Raw genomic sequence first — 20,481 nt, 5'->3', positions numbered from 1 at the left:
AAGATATGTTCCATGATAGACAAAAAGAATTATATAGATGTGCTTCTTACCACAAATGAATTTACTGAACATTAAAACTGCTTTGTGTGTCTTTGTTTAGAAGCTCTTGGAAGAATAGTTTGTCAAAAACTAAGGTTCTCAAGCTAGATTTTGAAGGTTGGTTGTATTTCCAAAAGGGTGGGCTCCTGAAGGGATGATGGTCAAAATTTTGATAGTCTGTGAAGAGATGAGATAGGATAAATGAAATTTTGAGACAGAAATTAGAATTTGGGAAAAATGTTCAGAGATTTGGGTTGAAATCAGTAAAGTGAGTGTTAAACATCTTAAGTACTTTTTAATGGTTATTACAGAATACTTTGTCATTTTTCATCTTGAAATAGGATTTTGATCTTAAAAGTTCAGCTAACTTTGTAAGAGTAAGATCTTAAACATAAAATTTGGATTATCTGAATGTGAAACATTCTTTGTTATGGCTTGATCCAAAGTTATTATTTTTTTATTTTCCCTGAAGTTCCCGATTTCTGTTTATTTTCAGCTCAAGTGAAACGTAATTTTTTCTGTATGGTTCTTTTGTTTTTCCTTTCTTGTTCTGCCAGTGAACTAAAAAAATCCACTGTTTGCATGGTCTTACTAGAACTTTTGTATTGTAACTTTCAACGTTTCTTCTAATTTTAGGAAGGCTCATAGACCAACAGTCTAACAAACTGGCAAAAGATGAAATGCTGCAGATGATCCGGCATGGAGCCACGCATGTTTTTGCTTCCAAAGACAGTGAGCTGACAGAAGAAGATATAACCACTATTTTAGAAAGAGGTGAAAAGAAGGTTAGAGAACAGTTTCGTACAGAATTCAACATGTGTCAAACATTAAATATATATGCACAAAATATAAATTAAATCTGATTATGTAAATCTATTTTTATGCCCAACTATTACTTTACTATTCGTAAATATTTTAAAGCTTATGAAAGTTTTGAAGGGGTAGAATTAGTAAGTTATAATTATTTTCAAAGTTCAGACTGCGTGCACCGTATCTTAAGCACTGTTTATTTTGTGGGCTTTTAGAGAGATGTAAGTTTTATGCCAACAATTCTGATAGACACAAAACCTTTATGGAACTTTATTAGGGAATAGGTAGCTCTGTGGAAAAATGAACGACCATTTCGTCTCCAAAGAGCTGGGCATAAATTTCGTTTTAAATTTAAAAGTTGAATCATACAGTTGTAGGGCTACATCCCAGCATAATAAATTTAGTTTAATGGAAGTCTTGGAGTCAAATTGTTCAAAATTGAAAAGCACTATGGGCGTCTCTCCTTACAAGAAAAAAGTAAGTAAAAGTTTAAAGCAGAAAAAGACATTGAGAATGTTTTAATAATGATGAATCCTGTTTTTTTCAGAAAAGATAAAACAGCTTCAGTGAGCCTAAAAGTATCTTCCTGTATTTTTAGACAGCTGAAATGAATGAACGATTGCAGAAAATGGGGGAGAGCTCCTTACGAAATTTCACTATGGACACAGAGATGAGCTTATACAACTTTGAAGGTGAAGATTATAGGGAAAAACAAAAGGTAATTTTTCTTAGTCTTTAAGACTTCAGTTTAGAGGTGCAAGCATGAAGGCCGTACTAGAAATGTTATGGCTATAAAGGTTATTCTAGAGAAGTAAGAAGCTACTGAAAAATTCACGTAGCTCTGCAGAAGCATCAATATTCTGAATTTTTATTAAATTAGCTTTCAGCCCCACTGTTTTTCTTCACGGTAAAATCTGACAATATTGCTCAAATTTTGTCCTTTCTGCAGCAAAAATACTATGTTGCATCCTACTATACTGTTGCAGTCAGTATTATTTTACTGCCACATAACCCAGAGGTAAAAACAGGCCTGACAATGATGTTACATGTGGAACTTGGACTTAAGTCTTTTTTGCAGTGAAGGTTTTAGTCACAAGCATTAATGTGAACTGTTTGTACAACAATTTACCTAATTACAGAAGGATCATACAAACAAAGAGGTATTACTCAGGGTCCCACAATGTTACCTCTGTGCCTGTGTTTTGTATGTATAGTCAAGATATCCTTTAGGTCTTATCTGGAATCAGATATGTGAACTCTTACTTGTTAACTAGAGAATGCCCTTCTAACCCAGGTTTCTTACAATTTTGAAGAAACATTTAGAAAAATAAAATATTTAATGAGAATAGAGTGGAGTGTGTGTGTATATACACAAGATTATTTTTTCATGTTGATAATTTCATTACAAGAAGCCAGCTAGTTTTGAAGACAGCATAGTCTTGAAATATGCTTTAGTAAGTTTAATTCAAGTAATTTAGTTAAGATTAACTCGCTGCTAATGGATTTTTTTTTTTGCCAATGCTGTAGCCTCTGTAGAGGTTATTCATTGTGCTATTTAGAGAAGCAATTCATTCATATCACAAGATACTATAGAATTCAGAGCTCAAGTCCCCGGTCCTTCCATTGTGTTTTGGTAGATGGAATCATAACCTTACTCAGGTGTCTGAAGTAAGTAGAATACTGCAAAGGGATCTATCCATGCCACTGCACTGCCTTACTTGTGTATTATCTTTTACGTGTTTAAGTATGTGTTATAATCAGCTATAATTTCTAGCTTATTTTTTAGCTCTGTTGTAGTACCCATATTGAGCACAACCATTAGATTTGCCGTGCAAAAACACGTTCCTGTTTTGCGGTGCCACATTAGTCGTTATTTTTGCGACTTTAAGAAAGCATACAGTTACTTTAATATCTTTTTATTCTCTTCTGCGTGTAGCTGAGCATGATGGAATGGATAGAGCCTCCAAAACGAGAACGCAAAGCTAATTACGCAGTTGACGCTTATTTCAGAGAAGCCCTACGTGTTAGTGAACCGAAAGTCCCGAAGGTAAGAAGTTGGCAAGTATGCAGGGTTTTTTATGTTGTTCTGCTCTTCTCCTCTCCCATGTTGCATCCCCTGCTCTCACCCTATACTGGTAATAAAATGAACGTATTTGCAAAGTGATAGGTTGCCACTGCTGCTGAATTATGGCGGTTTTATTGCACAGAAATCAAGCTTATATAATGTTAATGTATCTGTGTATTTTTGAAGGCTCCACGACCTCCAAAACAACCAAATATTCAGGATTTCCAGTTTTTCCCACCACGGTTATTTGAACTTCTGGAAAAAGAAATTCTGTATTACCGTAAGACCATAGGATATAAGGTGATGCTTTTTTCCTCTTCAGATTAGTGAAATGTATTTGTATTCCTCTTTGCAGATTTACTGAAACCTTGACAATAGCTAAATGAAGTAAATGAGACTGCAACTAAAAAATATATCATTCTGTTGTTACGTTTTGCAAAGTGCTTCTCATTGTGAAGGAAATGGCTTAAAACCTTTATTCGCCTCTTTCTGTTCTATTGCGGAACAGAAAAAGTAATCTGTAATTCCTTCCTTCATTAAAACTTTCGTATCTGTAGCTTTGTGTTTTGTGGTGGATTCCTAACAATAAAATAGAGTAGATAAAAGACAGACAGTTCTGATGCTTCATATACTTCTCCTCAAAAACAAAAGTGTGATATGTGGTCTAAGGTGAGAAGATAATTTTTGGCTAATATGAGATCACCTTCCAGGGTATGATTTTTTTCATTAAAACTTTTGTATACCTTGTGCAGAAAGGAACTTAAGGTAATATTGAAGTTGGCTTTGTGTTGATATGAAGGTAAGTAAAGTGACATCAATTTTCCTTGCATTTTGCTGGTATATAAAATGTTTAAAGGTGTGGAGAAGTCTGAATGTATTATTACTGCAAAAAGAAAACCAGACAACAGACTTACCTTCCCCCCCCCATCCCCGTCCCCCCCCCCCCCCACACACACACTATGGCTTAGCTGAATTTCCCTTCCCTACTGACATTACTGAACAAGCAGTGAACACAGATTCTGTTTTGATGTTGATTTTCATTACTTGCACCAGTATTGGCTGAGTAAATCAAATGGATCCCCTACTTCCAGACATGTAACTCACTTTAAAAAGGCCCATGTTCATGGCAGGTTGGAGCAAGAAGAAATCGCGTATAAAATGTGTTGGAGAACATAAACTTGTCATACAAAGCAACGGATAGGAAATTGGTGTTGCAAAAGAGTAGAACTAATATTAGCAAAATACATTTTTAAGAAAAAGCAGAAGGGGTCTTAGAATCTAGTTTGAAGCAAAAGAATTTTATGTGGATGGCAGGATAGAATTAAGATAAGAATAAAAGGAAGTATAATTAGCTTAGGGAAAGAAGGTATTCAATTAATGCTCCAACAAATAAGCATGAGAGAATTGCTAATGTTGACAATATGCATGTAAAAAGAGGTGTTTCTGTCCTGTTAATGAAACCTGTCAGACTGGATAGGTCAAACATGAATACTTGTCTTAAAAACTTGGTATGACTGTTTACTGGTGGTGAAAGTGATAAATATGATTAAGTTTGTTCTGCTTTGAAATGGAAGTATAACTTTCCATCTGAAGAGAGTTTATTACTAAAACTGAAGACTGCCATAAATACTATCAGAAGGTACTAAATAGGTAGAGACCAAGCTTTATGTGTCAGTCTTAACGTAAACCACCAAAGCCAACAAAATTTCTTTGCCAGATGTTAAAAACAGCTCTTAACTTCCTTTGCCTTTTTCTGCAGAAATATGTAAGGTCTACAAAATCTTTACTGGATACTGGTTTCTGACTTGTTTGCTGTTGTGTGGTATGGAATTGCAATGTGCAGTTTAAAGGCCACAAATACTAAACTGGTGTCAGTGTGGAGAGGGACAGATAAAATGTTGCTAGGCCTTGTTTACATAATGTTGTCTGTCTGGTCCTTGCTTTGGCAGTATGCATAGCTTTATAGTAAACCTGGCAGAACTTAGTATCTCATTGTACTTAATAAAACATTATAAACCGTTGGATGTAAGAGCAGATCCTTAGCTAATGAAAAGTGTCACTGAAATCAGTGAACTGTGACAGCTTACACTAGGTGAGGCTCTGCCTCTCACAGTATCCCCGAGTCATTGTGTGTAGAAGTGGTGGGTATAGAGCATAACAAAATTATAACATGCATTTGACAAAATCTAGTCCTATTTTTGGGAAGAAGGGTTTAAGCAATAAGAGTAGAATCTAGGTAAACACATTTGGTAACTGTTGTACAGATCAGTGCTTTAATATTTAATAGTTGGAAAAAAGTATTTTACCATTTACATGTATTCTACGGGGTTTTGCACTGAAGTTTCTTAAAGAAAAAGTGAACAGGACCCTTTTGTTACTTATGTGAAGATAAACTTTACATTAAGAGCTTGTGAGACAAGAAGGAAGAAGCATAGATAAATGACAGGATTTGATACATCACCTTGTCTTGGAGGATAATATTTTCAGTTTTGCAACAGTTTTGTAGATACTGATGAAAATATTCTGGTAGTTATTTTAAAAAATATTTTTATTGTGATTTGGTTTCTTCAGGGTAGCCAAGGTGTGGGGTGGTTGATTTTGTTTGTTTTTGTTTGGGTTTGGTTTTTTTTGTTCTGTGACAACAAATGCTTAGTGGGTGTGGACTATATCAGTCCTGTGAGATCTAACGTGGTTATAAATTGTAAACCAAGGCTTGATAGAAAAGTGTACAGTATCTTTAATAACATTGCTGCACTACTGCTTATTGATACCCCTGATTTTTAGGTCCCCAGGAATCCTGACCTCCCAAATGCAGCTCAGGTACAGAAAGAGGAACAAAAGAAGATAGATGAGTCTATGCCTCTGAATACTGAGGAAAGTGAAGAGAAGGAAAAGCTTCTAACACAGGTAAAATAAAAACAGCCAAAGTATTTAATCCTACATTTTTTACTAGTATGGAATAGAAATACTAATAATGATATATATGTACAGGAAAGCTACACGGATGTTACAGAAAGGACACAACATGTAAAGATTTTGCTTGGTTTTGCTTTGAGGGACCTTTCCTGTCCTTGAACAAGTTTACGTCTTAGTCACCTACTATTTCCTTGAATGTCTGCACCATTTCTGAGGCAAGGACTTTTATAGTAGATGCACTACCCAGCAATACATGCAGAAATCCAATCAGTCGGTTTCTCGTATACGCATCTACCTTGCATATTTTTTTTTTATCAAAAAGTGTTTGAATCAGAGAGGACAAGCCTCTATCAACATAGATGGTATTTACACAGATGTATAAGACATGTCACATCCCTTAATTTTATCCCAGTTGGGTTGTTAAGCATGTTCCTTTTATACTGGGACTGAATCCCTGTCACTGGCTAGTTTCTTGACTTTTTGGACTGTTATACCGCTGAGTAGGCTTATTAAAAGCTAATTGTTAAGAGAAAGGTGTGTCTCAAAGTAACAGGATTTTTTGGTTCTGAGAATTTTCTGTAACAGAACTGGGCGTAGTGTACGTTGAGAAGAAATTTGCAAGGTCGCAATCTGACTATTAATTTCACCTGTTTATAGCAGAGGAAGTATTTAAGCTGGTGCTGATATGCATGTCAGTACTGCTGTTAATGATTAAAAATAAATATTTGTATTGTGTATGTTAGACTGCTTGTAAAGATGCTATCTAATTGTGGAGTGAGCTTATTCAGCTGGAGAACTGACAGAGTTCCTTGTAAATGTATTTCTGTGATGAAAGAAACTCAATGCACTACAAATTGCTGTTCAGGCATGTGATTTTCTTGTTTGTTTGTTTGTTCTTGATGTTTTCTCCTTTCCCTGTCTTTCAATTGTAATGTCTCATTCTTGGATGATGTTTTTGTACGTTGCATCTCACCTAACTGTTGTTCAGTTTTGGATTCATTTCTTCGGTACATAATAAATTTTTTGTTTGACAGTGCTATAGAGTTTCCATTTGATTGCATCTGTGTTTGGATTAGCGATTGTTTCTTGACATACTTATGCTTTCATCCAACTGTTTGTCTGGTTCAAGGTTTGTAAATGTCTGAAGTAGGAGCTCTTGCTTTAGATACTTGCAATACTCCAAGAACTTGTAATGACACTTGCATTGGTGCACCCTATACTAAGATATTTGTTGCTTGTATCTGCTGAAAGGTGACTTAAATGAAGTTACAGTAACCTGTCATTGAGCTTGTTTCTCCAAAGAAATACCACATAAAAAGTTTAAAAAGAAAGAAGAGTAAAAAGCTCTTACTAATGTATGTGGAGTCATGCACAAAAATAACTCTTTAGACTTTTAATGATTCAGTAATAAACCCTGGATAATACAAGTTTATGGAAATCCTGAAAGATCATTAACCACTGTAATTATGTGACATTGCAGAGACATTGCCAATTGGAGCAAATGATACATACATAAGACAAAATTTTGCAAAATATTTCTCTTCTACCTAGTAATGCCTTCTTGATCTATTGCTGCTTACAGGGTTTTACAAACTGGAATAAAAGGGATTTTAACCAGTTTATTAAAGCTAATGAGAAATATGGTCGTGACGATATAGACAATATTGCCCGTGAGGTGGAGGGAAAGTCACCTGAGGAGGTCATTGAGTATTCAGGTTTGTGATATTTTGAAATTTATTTCTTAATCATGTGGTATCACCATCATTTTTGCTACATGTTCTTTTAAAATTACAAGATGTAGAATTCGGATGTGTATAAGAATTTTTTTTTTTTTAAAAGTACATGATGGTTCTTTTCAGAATACTTAATTCTGTAAAAAGGTTGCATTTGCAGCATATAAATATGCCTTCAGCTGCCTTTATCCCTCCTTATAAAAATTTAGAACTTGGCATAGTTAATTTACATTGACAATGTGGTCTTGTGGAATCATGAAGTTGCCTTATAGTGGCAATGTGATTCTTTATGCTGTGAGTATATATGCTATTTTAGATAGTACACTGTATCTTTGTCTTTTGTATTTACATAATGCTTTTTAACTTGTACAGAATTCTTCCTCTTTCATCCTTGCATTTAATTTTACTAAACGCCTTCATAAAATTTAACTTTTCAATGTTCTTCCTATAGCTTAAAAAGGAAGAGCTCCACAAGAGTTCCCTTCAGAGTGTTGAATTTATTTTGGGTTGGCTAAAAGATGTCACTGGAGAAGCCAGCAATTACTAGCTTTTATAACAGATAGACTAAGTAGTCTCTGACCTTAGAGATAGCTAGTGAAAATTGAAATATGAATGTTTTAACTGCTAGACTAGCAGCTCTAACCTGTTTCACCATTGTTACAAAAAGCTATCCTTAAAAGTAATTTCTTTCAGTTTTACATGACTACAATTAATTATGTTGAATGTAAACTTTGTAACAGTTGTTACTAAACCTTTGCTTATAGTTAACTTTTAAAGACATTGAATAAAGGGTCTGTGCAAGTTTATTTCTTGGCTAGCATAGTAAAAAGGAGAGCATTAGCAAATCTTTTAAGATTTAATGGAACCACAAACTGCATTCTTTTTTTTTTTGCTGGAGTAAAGTAGTAAGAGTAGAGGAAAATACCTTATTTTACAAATTATGTTTTGCGTTTATAGCTGTTTTCTGGGAACGTTGTAACGAACTACAGGACATTGAAAGGATTATGGCTCAAATTGAACGAGGAGAGGCAAGAATTCAACGGAGGATCAGTATCAAGAAAGCTCTCGATGCCAAAGTAATCGTTGCAGGTTTTTTGTTTTCTGCAGCTGACTTCTTTCAAATTCCTTCAGAAAAGGAATAGTTGGGGATGGGAGTTTTATCTTTTTATATAGCATATATAGTATACAATGTATCAGTAATCTACGCTAATATGTAATAAATCCTTGATGTAATATTGTATGTTTAATAGTCCTTATTTTTGTTTTGCATTCAGATTGCAAGGTATAAAGCACCTTTTCATCAGTTGCGTATTCAGTATGGAACAAACAAAGGGAAAAATTACACAGAAGAGGAAGACAGATTTTTGATATGCATGTTACACAAGATGGGCTTTGACAAAGAAAATGTGTACGAGGAACTAAGGCAGTGTGTGCGCAATGCTCCTCAGTTCAGATTTGACTGGTTTATCAAATCTAGAACTGCAATGGTAGGTATCAGTTATGTGAACGAAGTGAAGTGTCTTGTTCCTTTTTTTAAGCACCATCACATAAAATTTGGATTTGTGCCAGAATATTGGTGTCTAGGAAACAAGTGCTGAAAGAATAACTTTGTTTTTTATTCTCATTTCTAGTTTTTAATGAAATAACCTTTTCCCTTAGTACAGCAAATAACACAATACAGCTGAAACAAACAGATTAGAAAACCTGCCAAGCTGAAGTCCCATGTTACCCAAAGGGATTAATGCAGAGGTAGACTATCCTTACAAATACCCTTGTTACTTTCATTGCAAACTCAAAGTTTTACCAAACACAGTTTCTTAAAATATGACTGCTTTTCAGAATTATTGGACAGTATTAAAGACTGAAAACACCTGAATTATAGACTGGGAGAAAAGAACAGCTTTTCTAATATTGGTACTTAATTTCTAAAAGCGTGAGGAAGTTTAGTGATTCATGTCAGAATTAATCATTGAAGCAATTGGTTTAAAATGCACTTTGTAGTTGTGCATAAGGATTATCACATACAAGTGCTTAAATCTTTTTAGTTATACTTTTCTGAATATTTTGTTCATACTTACAGAATATAATACAAGTTTGATAGCAAGTAGACTAGTACTTTGAATTTTAGCTGCATTTCTTTTCCTTTCTCTGTCTGAAGAGCAGAGCCATTCTTTTTTAATTTAGTCATTAAGTGGGAAGTGGTAACACTAACAGAAGCTTTGGTGGTTGCAAATAATAAGCTACCAACCTCAGAATATGGGACTCCTTTAATGATAAAAAGCTGTTAGCTCTGCTCTGGAATTTTTGCTCATATCTCCCTTGATTCAGTTCCTTTTTCTTAAGAGTAAAATTTGTAGGTCTGTGCACCTTATGTAAGAAAGACACGTGCATTTTCATGTGAACATATTTATATGGGAAAAATGTACTTCCAAATTTTTTTATAATACTGGAAATAACTTCATCTTACTCACTTACAGTGAGTGAGAGCTGGAATATTTTTTTTTTTGTCTGCGTGAATACAAAACCATAATGGTCGCGGCTGATACAAAAGAGTGGAGCACACAGTCCCTTATACAGCTGTCATAGATTCTCCCCATTGTCTTGTAAGCAAATTTCTAATTAAATGCTATGCTGCAGTGATGTAACTTAAATGTCATTTCATATACAAATCTGGATTTTTTTAGTAGTTTAGTCTAGCAATTGCAGAACCACTGTGCATTATTGCTTACTGTCCTCATTTCCTGGCCTCAGGATTTGTTTGTAAAATGTTCTTTTGGAGTTCTGGGTACTGTACTAAGAATACATAAAACATAAGATAAAATATTTAAAATGTGTATTTGAACAGGTGGGAGTATTTGCTTTTCCCAGTGCTACTTATAATTACGCGATACAACTTCTACTTGATATTTCAGCAATTAAAGTGTTTCTGGATAGTGCAGCATTTAGCCCTTAATTAAAAAGAATTACAACCTTCACTTGCCAAAATGTCTGTTTGAAGAAATACTGGATTTCAAAATTATGTCCATAAAGAGAGAAACCTCCAATATTTAGTCTATTATGAAGTTTCTTCTAAGTTGTCTATGGAGGAATCCATTTAAGTAAATCATAGAAATGGGTACTAGAAACTAAAAATGTAGCTCAACATTTAATATTAGTTGACATATAGTTAAGTCAGGGGTGGAGTTAAATATTCAATTTAAAACTTCTTGCAGATCCTTATGTTCAGTATAATTTTCTTTTTAAAGGGGATAGGAAGCATTTGCTAAAGTGTAGAAATGTGTTCTGTGGTGTCTAATGCTGAAATTGAGGCACTGGGAATATAGTGAATCTTTTGGCTTATGTTTTCTCTTAAAATTCTATCCATTGCTATTAATATTTTTAGGTTTTTTGCTATTACACAGTTGAAAAAGATTACTTTAGCTTTGTATTTTCATACTAATCTTTCACTTTCAACATGCATTTAATTTTCTTCAATGTTTTAAGTTGTCATGATAGGTATGGTTTAGTAGTTTATAACTGCTAATCACTGATATATTTTATGTATTCAAATACCCTGACGTTTCTGGAAGTATTAATTTCTATGGGTCCGTTTTGCACTAGCTTGGTAATTTTTATGAAGAAACGTGCTGGAAAGCCACTTGATACCAAGAATAATGAACCACGTATAAATACAAATCTTTATAAAGCTGTAAATAGTAAGTTCAGTGAAAGTGGATAAAACTTCTTAGACTACTCAAATTCACATGTGATCTCAAAATTACCCTTTATTACATTCAAACTGATACGAAACAAAATAGAAAGGGCAGCATAATTCTGAAAAGGACCTACCAGGCTCTTCAAGAAAACTTTGTTTACTAACCACTAGATGTCTCTTGAATTCCATATAAATAGCTAATGTATCTTCCATCTTTTTATTTCTGTTTCTTTTCCTTCTGAAGATTTCTCTTTGGAAAACAAAAATTCTGCTTCATTTATTTGTTCCAAAACCAGATGGTTTATCCAAAATGTAAGTTTTCAGAGATTGAGGGTGCCTGAACTGTAATTTTTTTTTTTTTTTAACTGGGCACAGAGGTTTAAACTTTTAAGTTTAGTTGTTATTATTCTTTTATTTCTGTCCATGCAGGAAGAATGCAAAATATCATGGCAGTAGTGAATCATGTATCTGTTTTCTGAAGTCATAAATTATGCATATTCTTTTACTTTTCTGCAAACCCTACCCAGTATAAGACAAATGACTCTTTTGTAAATACAGGAATATATGGGCCTGTTGACAGAGCTTAGGACTGCTTTCACTCCCAAGTCAGCATCTCTGCCTTCGGTCATGCAGAAGGTGATAGTTCAGTGCTCCCGTCTTACTTATTGCAATACTAGTCTTTATAGCTATGAAGGGGTGAGCAAAGTACATCTGACCTCTTTCCATCCTAAAGAGAAAAGTATCAGGCCACACTGAATAAAATCTCATCTCTAAAGGTGCAAGGCATTTTAAACTCTAAGTGTATTTTTATAGTAATAAAATGGAATGGATCAGTCCATGTTGAAATTTCAGTAGCTCAATGCAGGATTTATCATGCAGATTCTTTCTGATGGTAGGTGTAGAAGAAACCCATGTGCATGTCACATCTTACTGTCAACTGCTTCTGATTCTCCGGAGAAAATTGGTTTTGAGTCCATCTTCTGTCCACAGCATGTTGTTCTGGAGTAGTAGTCCATCTGGAAAGTCTAACCATGAACCTGTACACTTTAATAAATGTATGTATTTATGCAAGCATTTTTCCCCAGGAAAGAGGAAGATTTTTCTTAGTGCCTTACGCAAATGGATCAAGGTTATTTCTTAGTCTTTCTGATTAATTGCTTGTCTTGAATTTGACACAAACCAGCTTCTCATGTACTAGAAAAGATACAGCTGGTTGTTATTATGGAGCAGCTTGTCATTAGTCTTTACCTACAGCTCCTAAGTCTGAGTGCAATGCACAGAAATCTAAATAATGTAAAATGCTTCTGACATGTTGACAATCATCTTTCTACTTTGGTCTTTTACTTTTTACCATCTCTATTTGTCTATAGAGTGTAGGTTTTGGGGACAGGTGCTCTTTTGTTCTGTTTGGGGATGCAATGTATGTTGGGATGGCTTGCACTCAAGTTTTCTCAGACTTGTTGCTTTTTTATCTAGAAACTGTTGTGCGGGTGGAATTTGAGAGTTTTTATTGGTTGAAGTGAGAGTATTTTAGCTCCAGCAGGACTGTCACATTCCAGGGCACAAGCATGGCGCCCTGTCGTGGTTTAACCTCAGTCAGCAACTAAGCACCACGCAGCCGCTCACTCACTCCCCGTGCCCCCGGTGGGATGGGGGAGAGAATTGGAAGAGCACAAGTGAGAAAAACTCGTGGGTTGAGATAAAAACAGTTTAATAATTGAAATAAAATGATAATAATACTACACAAAGCAAGTGATGCACAGTACAATTGCTCACCACCCGCCGACCGATGCCCAGCCAGTCCCCGAGCAGCGTCCCCCCCGGCCAGCTTTCCCCAGTTTATGTACTGAGCATGACGTCCCATGGTATGGAATGTCCCTTTGGCCAGTTTGGGTCAGCTGTCCTGGCTGTGCCCCCTCCCAGCTTCTTGTGCACCTCCAGCCTTCTCAGTCGGTAGAGCATGGGAAACTAAAAAGTCCTTGGCTAGTGTAAGCATTACCTAGCAACAACTAAAACATCGGTGCCTTATCAACTTTGTTCTCATCCTAAATCCAAAACACAGCACTGTACCAGCTACTAGGAAGGAAATTAACTCTGTCCCTGCCGAAACCAGGACATGCCCTCATTTATGGTTGAACCTGTACTGGGGGGACGTGGGGTTACTTTTACATGGATGTGGTAGAAATGACTCGTTATAGTACTCTGTTTGCAAAACTACATGCATGAGACTGGAACATTTCCAGTAGGCGGTTGTAAAGGAAAAATGTGAAGAATTTTTTTTTTTTTTGTGGTGGCAGGATTCTCTGTGTCCATTCTGAATTACACAGCTTTCACCCAAGGCCATGGAGTACCCTTCGTAGAGGAATCTGTGGAAACTGTAGAACTTAAGGAATGTGGTTAAGCTTGAGGGTCTCAAAGATGAGTCATGTACTTGGCTGTTTCAGAATGTTCAGGATCAAGAAAGCGTGCAGGCTGCATCGTTTTCCGTCACATAACATGATGGCTGAGGCAATGTACAGGCTACAGATGCTGAGAAAATAGAGACTAATTCCAGGGCAAAAAGGTCACCTGTTCACTTCATTGCAAATAGACCAGCTGTAGGTTAAGATTTATGCTACTAGGTAATTTTAGGATAGCTTGTGGTTCAAAAATTGCTTCACTGAATTTAATAGAGATAAGACATATTTTTCCAGCTTTTTTCCCTCAGAAGAAAGCTTCCTGCTTTGAGTTGGAAAGAAAAACCCATGGAATCACTGTTCTCAATGTATATAGAACATACTGAATAATTATATTAGAAATGAGTGCTATTATGTATTTGGTAAGACATCTTTTTTTTGAGATGGGATACAAGAAGCTGTCCCAGTCAAATGAGTTCTATTAACCAAGCCAACTGTTATTAACTGCAATGCAGATACTTTTAGAGTTGTATTGGAAATATTTTTTAATGTTTAAATGACCCTATGGCATTTAACCTTGATCACTTTCAGATGACTTGGAAATCTTGATGCTAAAAGCATTTAGGGCCTGCTACCTTTTGGGTGCTGTTTGACTAAAAATACAACAGTGAGTTCATGATTTAAGACTGGATAGATTTTTGCCAGTTTGGTGCTCTACAGTGTCTTACCACAAAAAACTAGTCTGTGCGCCACAGAAAAGTATTGCTTAAGATACCTTTGATTCCTTTTCTCTCTGCTTTAAAGATATACTTGAAGACGTCTTTTTCCTAAAATCTGGCATAGTATGCTGGCAGGCTATAATTTGCTTAATCTAAACAAGATGAAAGATCAGTCTTTTGGGGTGTCAGTTTGGAAGATACAGACAATCCTTGAAAACTCCTTGTCAGGAAGTTGAATATTTCAGTAAATCTCTCTCTGTTTATAAAGAAGGTTACACTAAGGTAAAGACAGATGAACGATAACTAAGCTAATCTTATTAGTACATGAATATTGAACGTTTTTGGAAAACTTAAGTATTTTGGAATTCAGTAATTTTAAACATATTTATGTAAATGAGGGAGTTTGTATAATTTATTTAGAGAATTTGATGTTTTCTGTTTCCTTAGGAGTTTCAGAGACGCTGCAATACTCTCATATCATTAATAGAAAAAGAAAATATGGAAATTGAGGAAAAAGAAAGAGCTGAAAAGAAGAAAAGAGGAGCAAAAGTTACAGCAGTATGTTTAGCAGCACTTACTTTACTTCTAGTGAGGCAGAATTCAATTATATTTTGTTAGAAAATGAAAAAGATAATTGTAGCCACTGATTGTTTTAGTATAAACCATTAGTTGAGAGATTAAACTGAAATATTTGTCTATTCACAGCTCTCCTAGATTTTACGTAGGTATTCCCAATTCATAGTATTTTGGGGCTTTTTTTTTTAGAAGAGTCTTTTGTTTAAGTAGCACAGGAAGACTTTTTAAGAAAACTTAGCACTGCCCTCTTTCTGCCTACATATTTACATGATACGTTTGCTTTAATTTAATCTTAGATTGTTATTCCTCCCCTACATAGTAGTTCCTGGAAGAAGAAATGATAAGAAGTGCTTCTTTTATTTTGAAGAGTTGTCATCTTTAGAACAGAATTGTGTATAAGTCAAGGTCCTGATCTTTTCATCCAATTCATGGTATGTGTGGTACCTGTACCATTGAGACCATGTAATGATTTCAAGAAGATAAAAAGGGTAGCAGAATTAAGTGTCTAAATCTGGGATTTTTGTTTGCCCTTCCATTATATCCTAGAAAGCTGAATTGAAATATATAATACATTAGGGCCCCTTACCATCTTTTTGAATAGTTAGTCATGTACTTCAATTTTTTTTTTTTTTAATAATGCCACCATTTTGTTGAATTTATAAAATATTTTTTTTTTTTCCCCTTTTTAGTCACAGAAGAGAAAAGCAGATTTGGCTACTGAGAACTCTGGAAAAAAAGATGCTAAGAAAGTGAAGTCGTGAACCTGAAAACAATGCTAAATGTAAAACTGCCACTTTCTTCTCTCCATCTACAAGTATTAATTGCCAACTTCTTTGTATTCATGGTACTGTCCCCCAAATCCCATGGTTTAATTTTGCAAATTTTGTATACTTTACAATGTCTTTCCTTATCTAAAATGTGTAGCTTTATATCTTATGCATTCCAGTATTTTTGTGTACTGTATTTTGTGAGTTTCATGTCTTTGGCCAAATTCACTCAGTCCTTGTTTTTTTGAAGCTTGTGCTGAGGTTTTAGCTTTTATATGTTTTATATGCTGCTGCTTTGAAAGAAAACCTAGATTCTATAGCTGTATTATTGTTGTTTCATATTTTAAATTTATATGGCGGTTGGAAAATAAACTGACTTAATTATTTGAAGAGAAATATACTTCACCTTTGTTTTCCCTACCCTCTCTCCTTTTTTGCATAGCTACATTTAGAGTGAATGTTAAGGTTTGTATAATTGTGCCTTCATCATCGATCAGAATTTTTTTCAGAGGAGTACTTAGATAGGATCAGGAGCATGACAGAACAAAAAAAATCTAATTAGACTGACATCCTTGTTTGCTGTCAAACCACAACAGCATTAAAATGACATTTTGCTCTGAAATGTTTGGAAGCAAAGCCAGCAAATACTTACATGGATTTTTTTCTTCTTTATCACTGGTTTCTGCTGGGCTTCATACATGCTTAAACAAAGGATGAGGTGTTTTTCAGAATGACCTCTAGATGAACTTCCTATGCCTAATAAACTGAAGTAGTCAACTAACAGCTGCTTTTTTAAGTAACAAACAAAATAATTCATCTTCTGGTTGGTAGGCTGCTCAGCTGTGCTGCCTTGTGCTAAAAGATCTTTGTTGCTCTAATTATCTCTGCTAACTTTCTGCTTTTGCCTTTGATTCAATATGTCAGTCAGAAGCAATGGGGATATGTTATGGAGTGCTCCTTTATAGTATTTCTATTTTAATGAAGGGATGAAAGTGTTGGATGTATGATTTTTTTTGACTTTGCAGGAATGGCCTTTATTAAGCAGGTTCATAGTTTCTGCTCACCTTGGAGTCTCTGCCTTTCCTGGATCAGTAGAACAGTGACTGTGACATCTAATGTTTTACTTTAATCTTCTGTCTCTGATCTGGTGTTTAGTATGGACCTTGCTACAGTGAGACATGCCCTCATAATGTCAAGTCTAGATTAATGCAGTGTGCTTTACATGGTACTTCCCTTGAAGACTACTTGTAAATTTCTTCTAGTGCAGTTTGCTTCCTTCTGTGGTTTAAGGTGTTTTGAGATGAAAAAAACTCTTTAAGCTCTTTGTATTTCATGCTTTGCATTGGCTACCTTCTTCTGTATTGGTAAAATTCAGGACTTTATTAAAGTTCTTGAGTCTTAGGACAGAGTTCTGCCCATATTCTTCTATGTCATTTAAAATACATTGGAATGTCTTTGAAGTTTTCTGGGATTAATCTCTAAGCTTGATGAGTAATTTCCAGCCTTTCTTGATAGTCTGTGTTTTAAGGTTTGGGGCAAAATGGGTGTGGTGACTTGGTTGAGCATTTTGAAAGATTAATAATTTGATTTCATATTTCAGAATGGAGCTTTTGTTTGGGGACCAAGTTATTAATTATTTTACTGGGCTGTTATTTGTAAGACTTGTAAAAAAGGGGATTCATCTGTTGAGATTCATCTGATGAGTTGAGAGCTACGTCTAATAATGATGGGGCACAACTTTCAGACAGAAGGTTAGTGATGGGTGTCAATGCATGCTTTTAAATGAGTATGCAACCCAGATGGGAAAGGTCTGCTCAAGAAAAGAAGGATGTCTTTTTCAAATAGTATTTTTGGTATTGGAGTAGCTGACATCCTGTTTTATCCCTGGGAGAAGGACATCCCGTGTAATTATGGGCTGGAAAAAGGCTGTGCAGCTACATACATACATAATCACAAATCCCTGGAGCATTGCTTTTCATAGAGAGAGGAAGATGCCTTGTTTACATTTGCTTTTCGGCTCCCATGTCACTCAGTAAGTTTATGGCCTGAAATTATAAAAACAAGTGAAGAGAGGAGGGAAATAAAGGCTGAAAGAGCCAATTGAATTTTTATTGAATCACATGGCTAGGTCTAGACCTTATTCCATTGCTTCTATTTAGCATCAGGTGAATATTTTAATGTTTTAAGTCTTTGAAATAAGTGTATTCTGGTTTTGTTTATTGTAGATTAGCTTTGTTTGACTTGCATGTTTTTGTGTATCCAGTTTCTCTGTGTTGCAAAGTGTATGGAAAGTCTTAAAATGGTAGTATCTCAACTTGTTCTTTTATGCATATTTCTTGGTTTGAGTTACCACTTGAGTTAATGTTCACTTTTCTCCTCCCTCAATGACATGATATACTAGCTATATAGCAAGAGATCATGCAATTGTTCTTCCAGATATTATCCTCTTGATCAGACAGCTTCTCTGAAGAATAATAGATGCTCCCAGGAACTATCTGTTATCTCTTACAGTCTGTAGTTCCTAGTTACGCTGAATGTGCTGTTGAACAACAGTCCTTGAGAGCACTTGTACACTATATACTAGTTCCTCAGCATATTGAGTCTTCCCATCCATCACGTCCCACAGTGATAACTAAAGAAAATTGCTAACAGCTGCTGGTCAGGATTAAAGTAAAATGGATCTTTCTTTTCCTTTTTCATTCTTCTAGTTGCAGATATACACACAGTATGTGCCTAGCAGTATCTAAATGATGTGCTGCTGTGACTCAAAATTAGATGGACTGAAATAAAGGAATCTTTATACTTTTAACTACTATTTTCTTAGGTGAGGAATACTGTTTGTAAGAAATTTGTAAGCACTGAATGTAATGTGATACAAAACTTCTGAAAAGTATGGGCCTTCAGGCAATTTGGTAGTTGCCAAAAAAATTACATGATATAAAATTTTGAGGATAATTTGTTGTTTCTTTTTGAGTAGACAACTAAAATTTGATTGTGTTAGCATTAGGCTTGAAGAAAGAAAAAGTCATCTAGCACCTTGCACACATCGGGCAGTGCACATAACATCCCGGGAGAGGTCACAACAGTTGTTGTGTTCTTCTTTTCACATATTCATCGCTTTCAAATCATTAGGCCTTTTATTTTTGAGTTATGTTAGTGATGATAACAAAAGTCACACAGCTGACCATCTTCATTATATTTAATTTCAATGTATTACAATGACATAGAGAAGGAATGAAGCTTTCTCCCTGCTGGTAATATTAGACCATCTTTAGATACTGTTTGCACAAGTAGCATTACTATACTAAACTATTAAGTAAGAATTTTTTCTTGTAGATTAGCATTGCTTGTTTGATTTAGTGCTAATGCTGGTTATGGTTTAAAAAAAAAAAATGCAGCTTTCACTCTTTGTGATCATAAGCAAGGGGTACAGTGTACGGAAGTTAATCAGAATCTTTCTAAAGGCCTGATGGAAGTAACTTCCGTTATGCAGCTCCTGCAGTGCCCGCAGTTCCTGCTGTGCACTGCTGTGATACAGGCGCTCTCTGCGCATGCCTCTTCCCCAGGTTCAGTGGAGGGATTAAGTGCTTTCAGTGATCAAAAATTAATGCCAAAGGTAAAAAATGTGGGCCTTACAGGTTGAAAAAGCATATGGAATTTTGCAGTCAGCAGCGGTTTATGTGAATGTAAAATGACATCGTTGGTGCAGGCATTGGCACTTGTGATGTTGGAAGGGATTGATCACTGACTGTAGTAGTTGTGGTCTGGTTAAGGTAGCTTGACAGTTGTTACATTTTACTTAAGTTTACCTAGTCCGTGTACTTAGCTTCAAGCATGTATGTAAATGCTTTGGTGAGTCACAGTTACAGTGTTTGATACGTTCTTTTTCTGAAAGAGATAAAGTTGAACTTGGTTTGCATATTTTGAAATGTAATGTACTCTTTAATTGCATTTGCATGATATCCATCCTTTCATAAGGGCCTTAATAGGAGTAATATTTGCTGCCTCAAAGGTATGTCTACATTGTGTTGTTGAAAGATAACTTCTGAACTTTTTCAAATTGAGATTCGTTTCTTAAGTTGTACATATGTGAAAATAAAACTTAATACAAACCTGACGTCTTCTGGTAATTATACTTCTGGTACAGATGGGCCCATGCACTTGGATACTGTTCACAATAGTTTGATTTGTTTTCATTGCTCTTGTACCTCTCATAACCTTCAGGCTATGGTACCTGAATGTAAGGGTTGTATGTGTGGCTGTTCCACATCTGCTTTCAAACTTTAGAATTTCCTGTAATCTAAAATAAAGTACTAGTAGTGCCTGTATTTTTGTGACAGCCTTGCCTGTGTTGTCTCTTAGTACGGTATGATACAATGTATGTTGATCCTGCATTAAAGTATATTACTTTTTTTCTGTTATTCCATACCTCTGGTGTGTTACTAAAATAAAATGCTTTGGAGCTTAACTCTAGGAGACGTAGAATGGTAGGGACCAGGAATTTTGTCAGTGCAGCAGTTGATCACTAGTAGACATGCTAGATATTCTGCTTGGAGAGGTGCATGCCCTAAATGAATGCTCAGTTTTTCCACTTTTTTTTCTCAGGACGAACCCCTAGAAAAAAAGGAGAGACAGTAAGGAGCTCTGGAAGACCAGTTTATTTACCAGCATTGGCTGGTAGCAGTTCTGCTTCACAGTGACTTTTGATAGACCTCACTGTTTTTCAGGTGAGGCACCTAGACCAGGAAGAAGGAGCTGGGAATAGA

General features: G+C 35.4%; 1 protein-coding gene across 1 annotated transcript in view; it reads left to right on the top strand.

Moving 5' to 3' along the window:
- The window catches only part of SMARCA1 (SNF2 related chromatin remodeling ATPase 1), a 37,976-nt gene extending 17,840 nt beyond the window's left edge, over nt 1-20,136 (top strand). The window contains exons 15-24 of the mRNA XM_076347349.1: nt 676-824; nt 1,448-1,567; nt 2,786-2,896; nt 3,101-3,214; nt 5,699-5,821; nt 7,413-7,545; nt 8,521-8,639; nt 8,838-9,050; nt 14,820-14,930; nt 15,638-20,136. Of these exons, the coding sequence (XP_076203464.1) occupies nt 676-824; nt 1,448-1,567; nt 2,786-2,896; nt 3,101-3,214; nt 5,699-5,821; nt 7,413-7,545; nt 8,521-8,639; nt 8,838-9,050; nt 14,820-14,930; nt 15,638-15,709 (1,265 nt within the window). The 3' untranslated portion in view covers nt 15,710-20,136. The remainder of the gene's footprint in view (nt 1-675; nt 825-1,447; nt 1,568-2,785; nt 2,897-3,100; nt 3,215-5,698; nt 5,822-7,412; nt 7,546-8,520; nt 8,640-8,837; nt 9,051-14,819; nt 14,931-15,637) is intronic.
- The last annotated feature ends 345 nt before the right edge of the window (nt 20,137-20,481 follow it).

Source organism: Aptenodytes patagonicus, chromosome 9 (assembly GCF_965638725.1).
Source record: "Aptenodytes patagonicus chromosome 9, bAptPat1.pri.cur, whole genome shotgun sequence".
NCBI classification, from domain to species: domain Eukaryota; kingdom Metazoa; phylum Chordata; class Aves; order Sphenisciformes; family Spheniscidae; genus Aptenodytes; species Aptenodytes patagonicus.
This window is presented reverse-complemented; position numbering and strand designations above follow the sequence as displayed.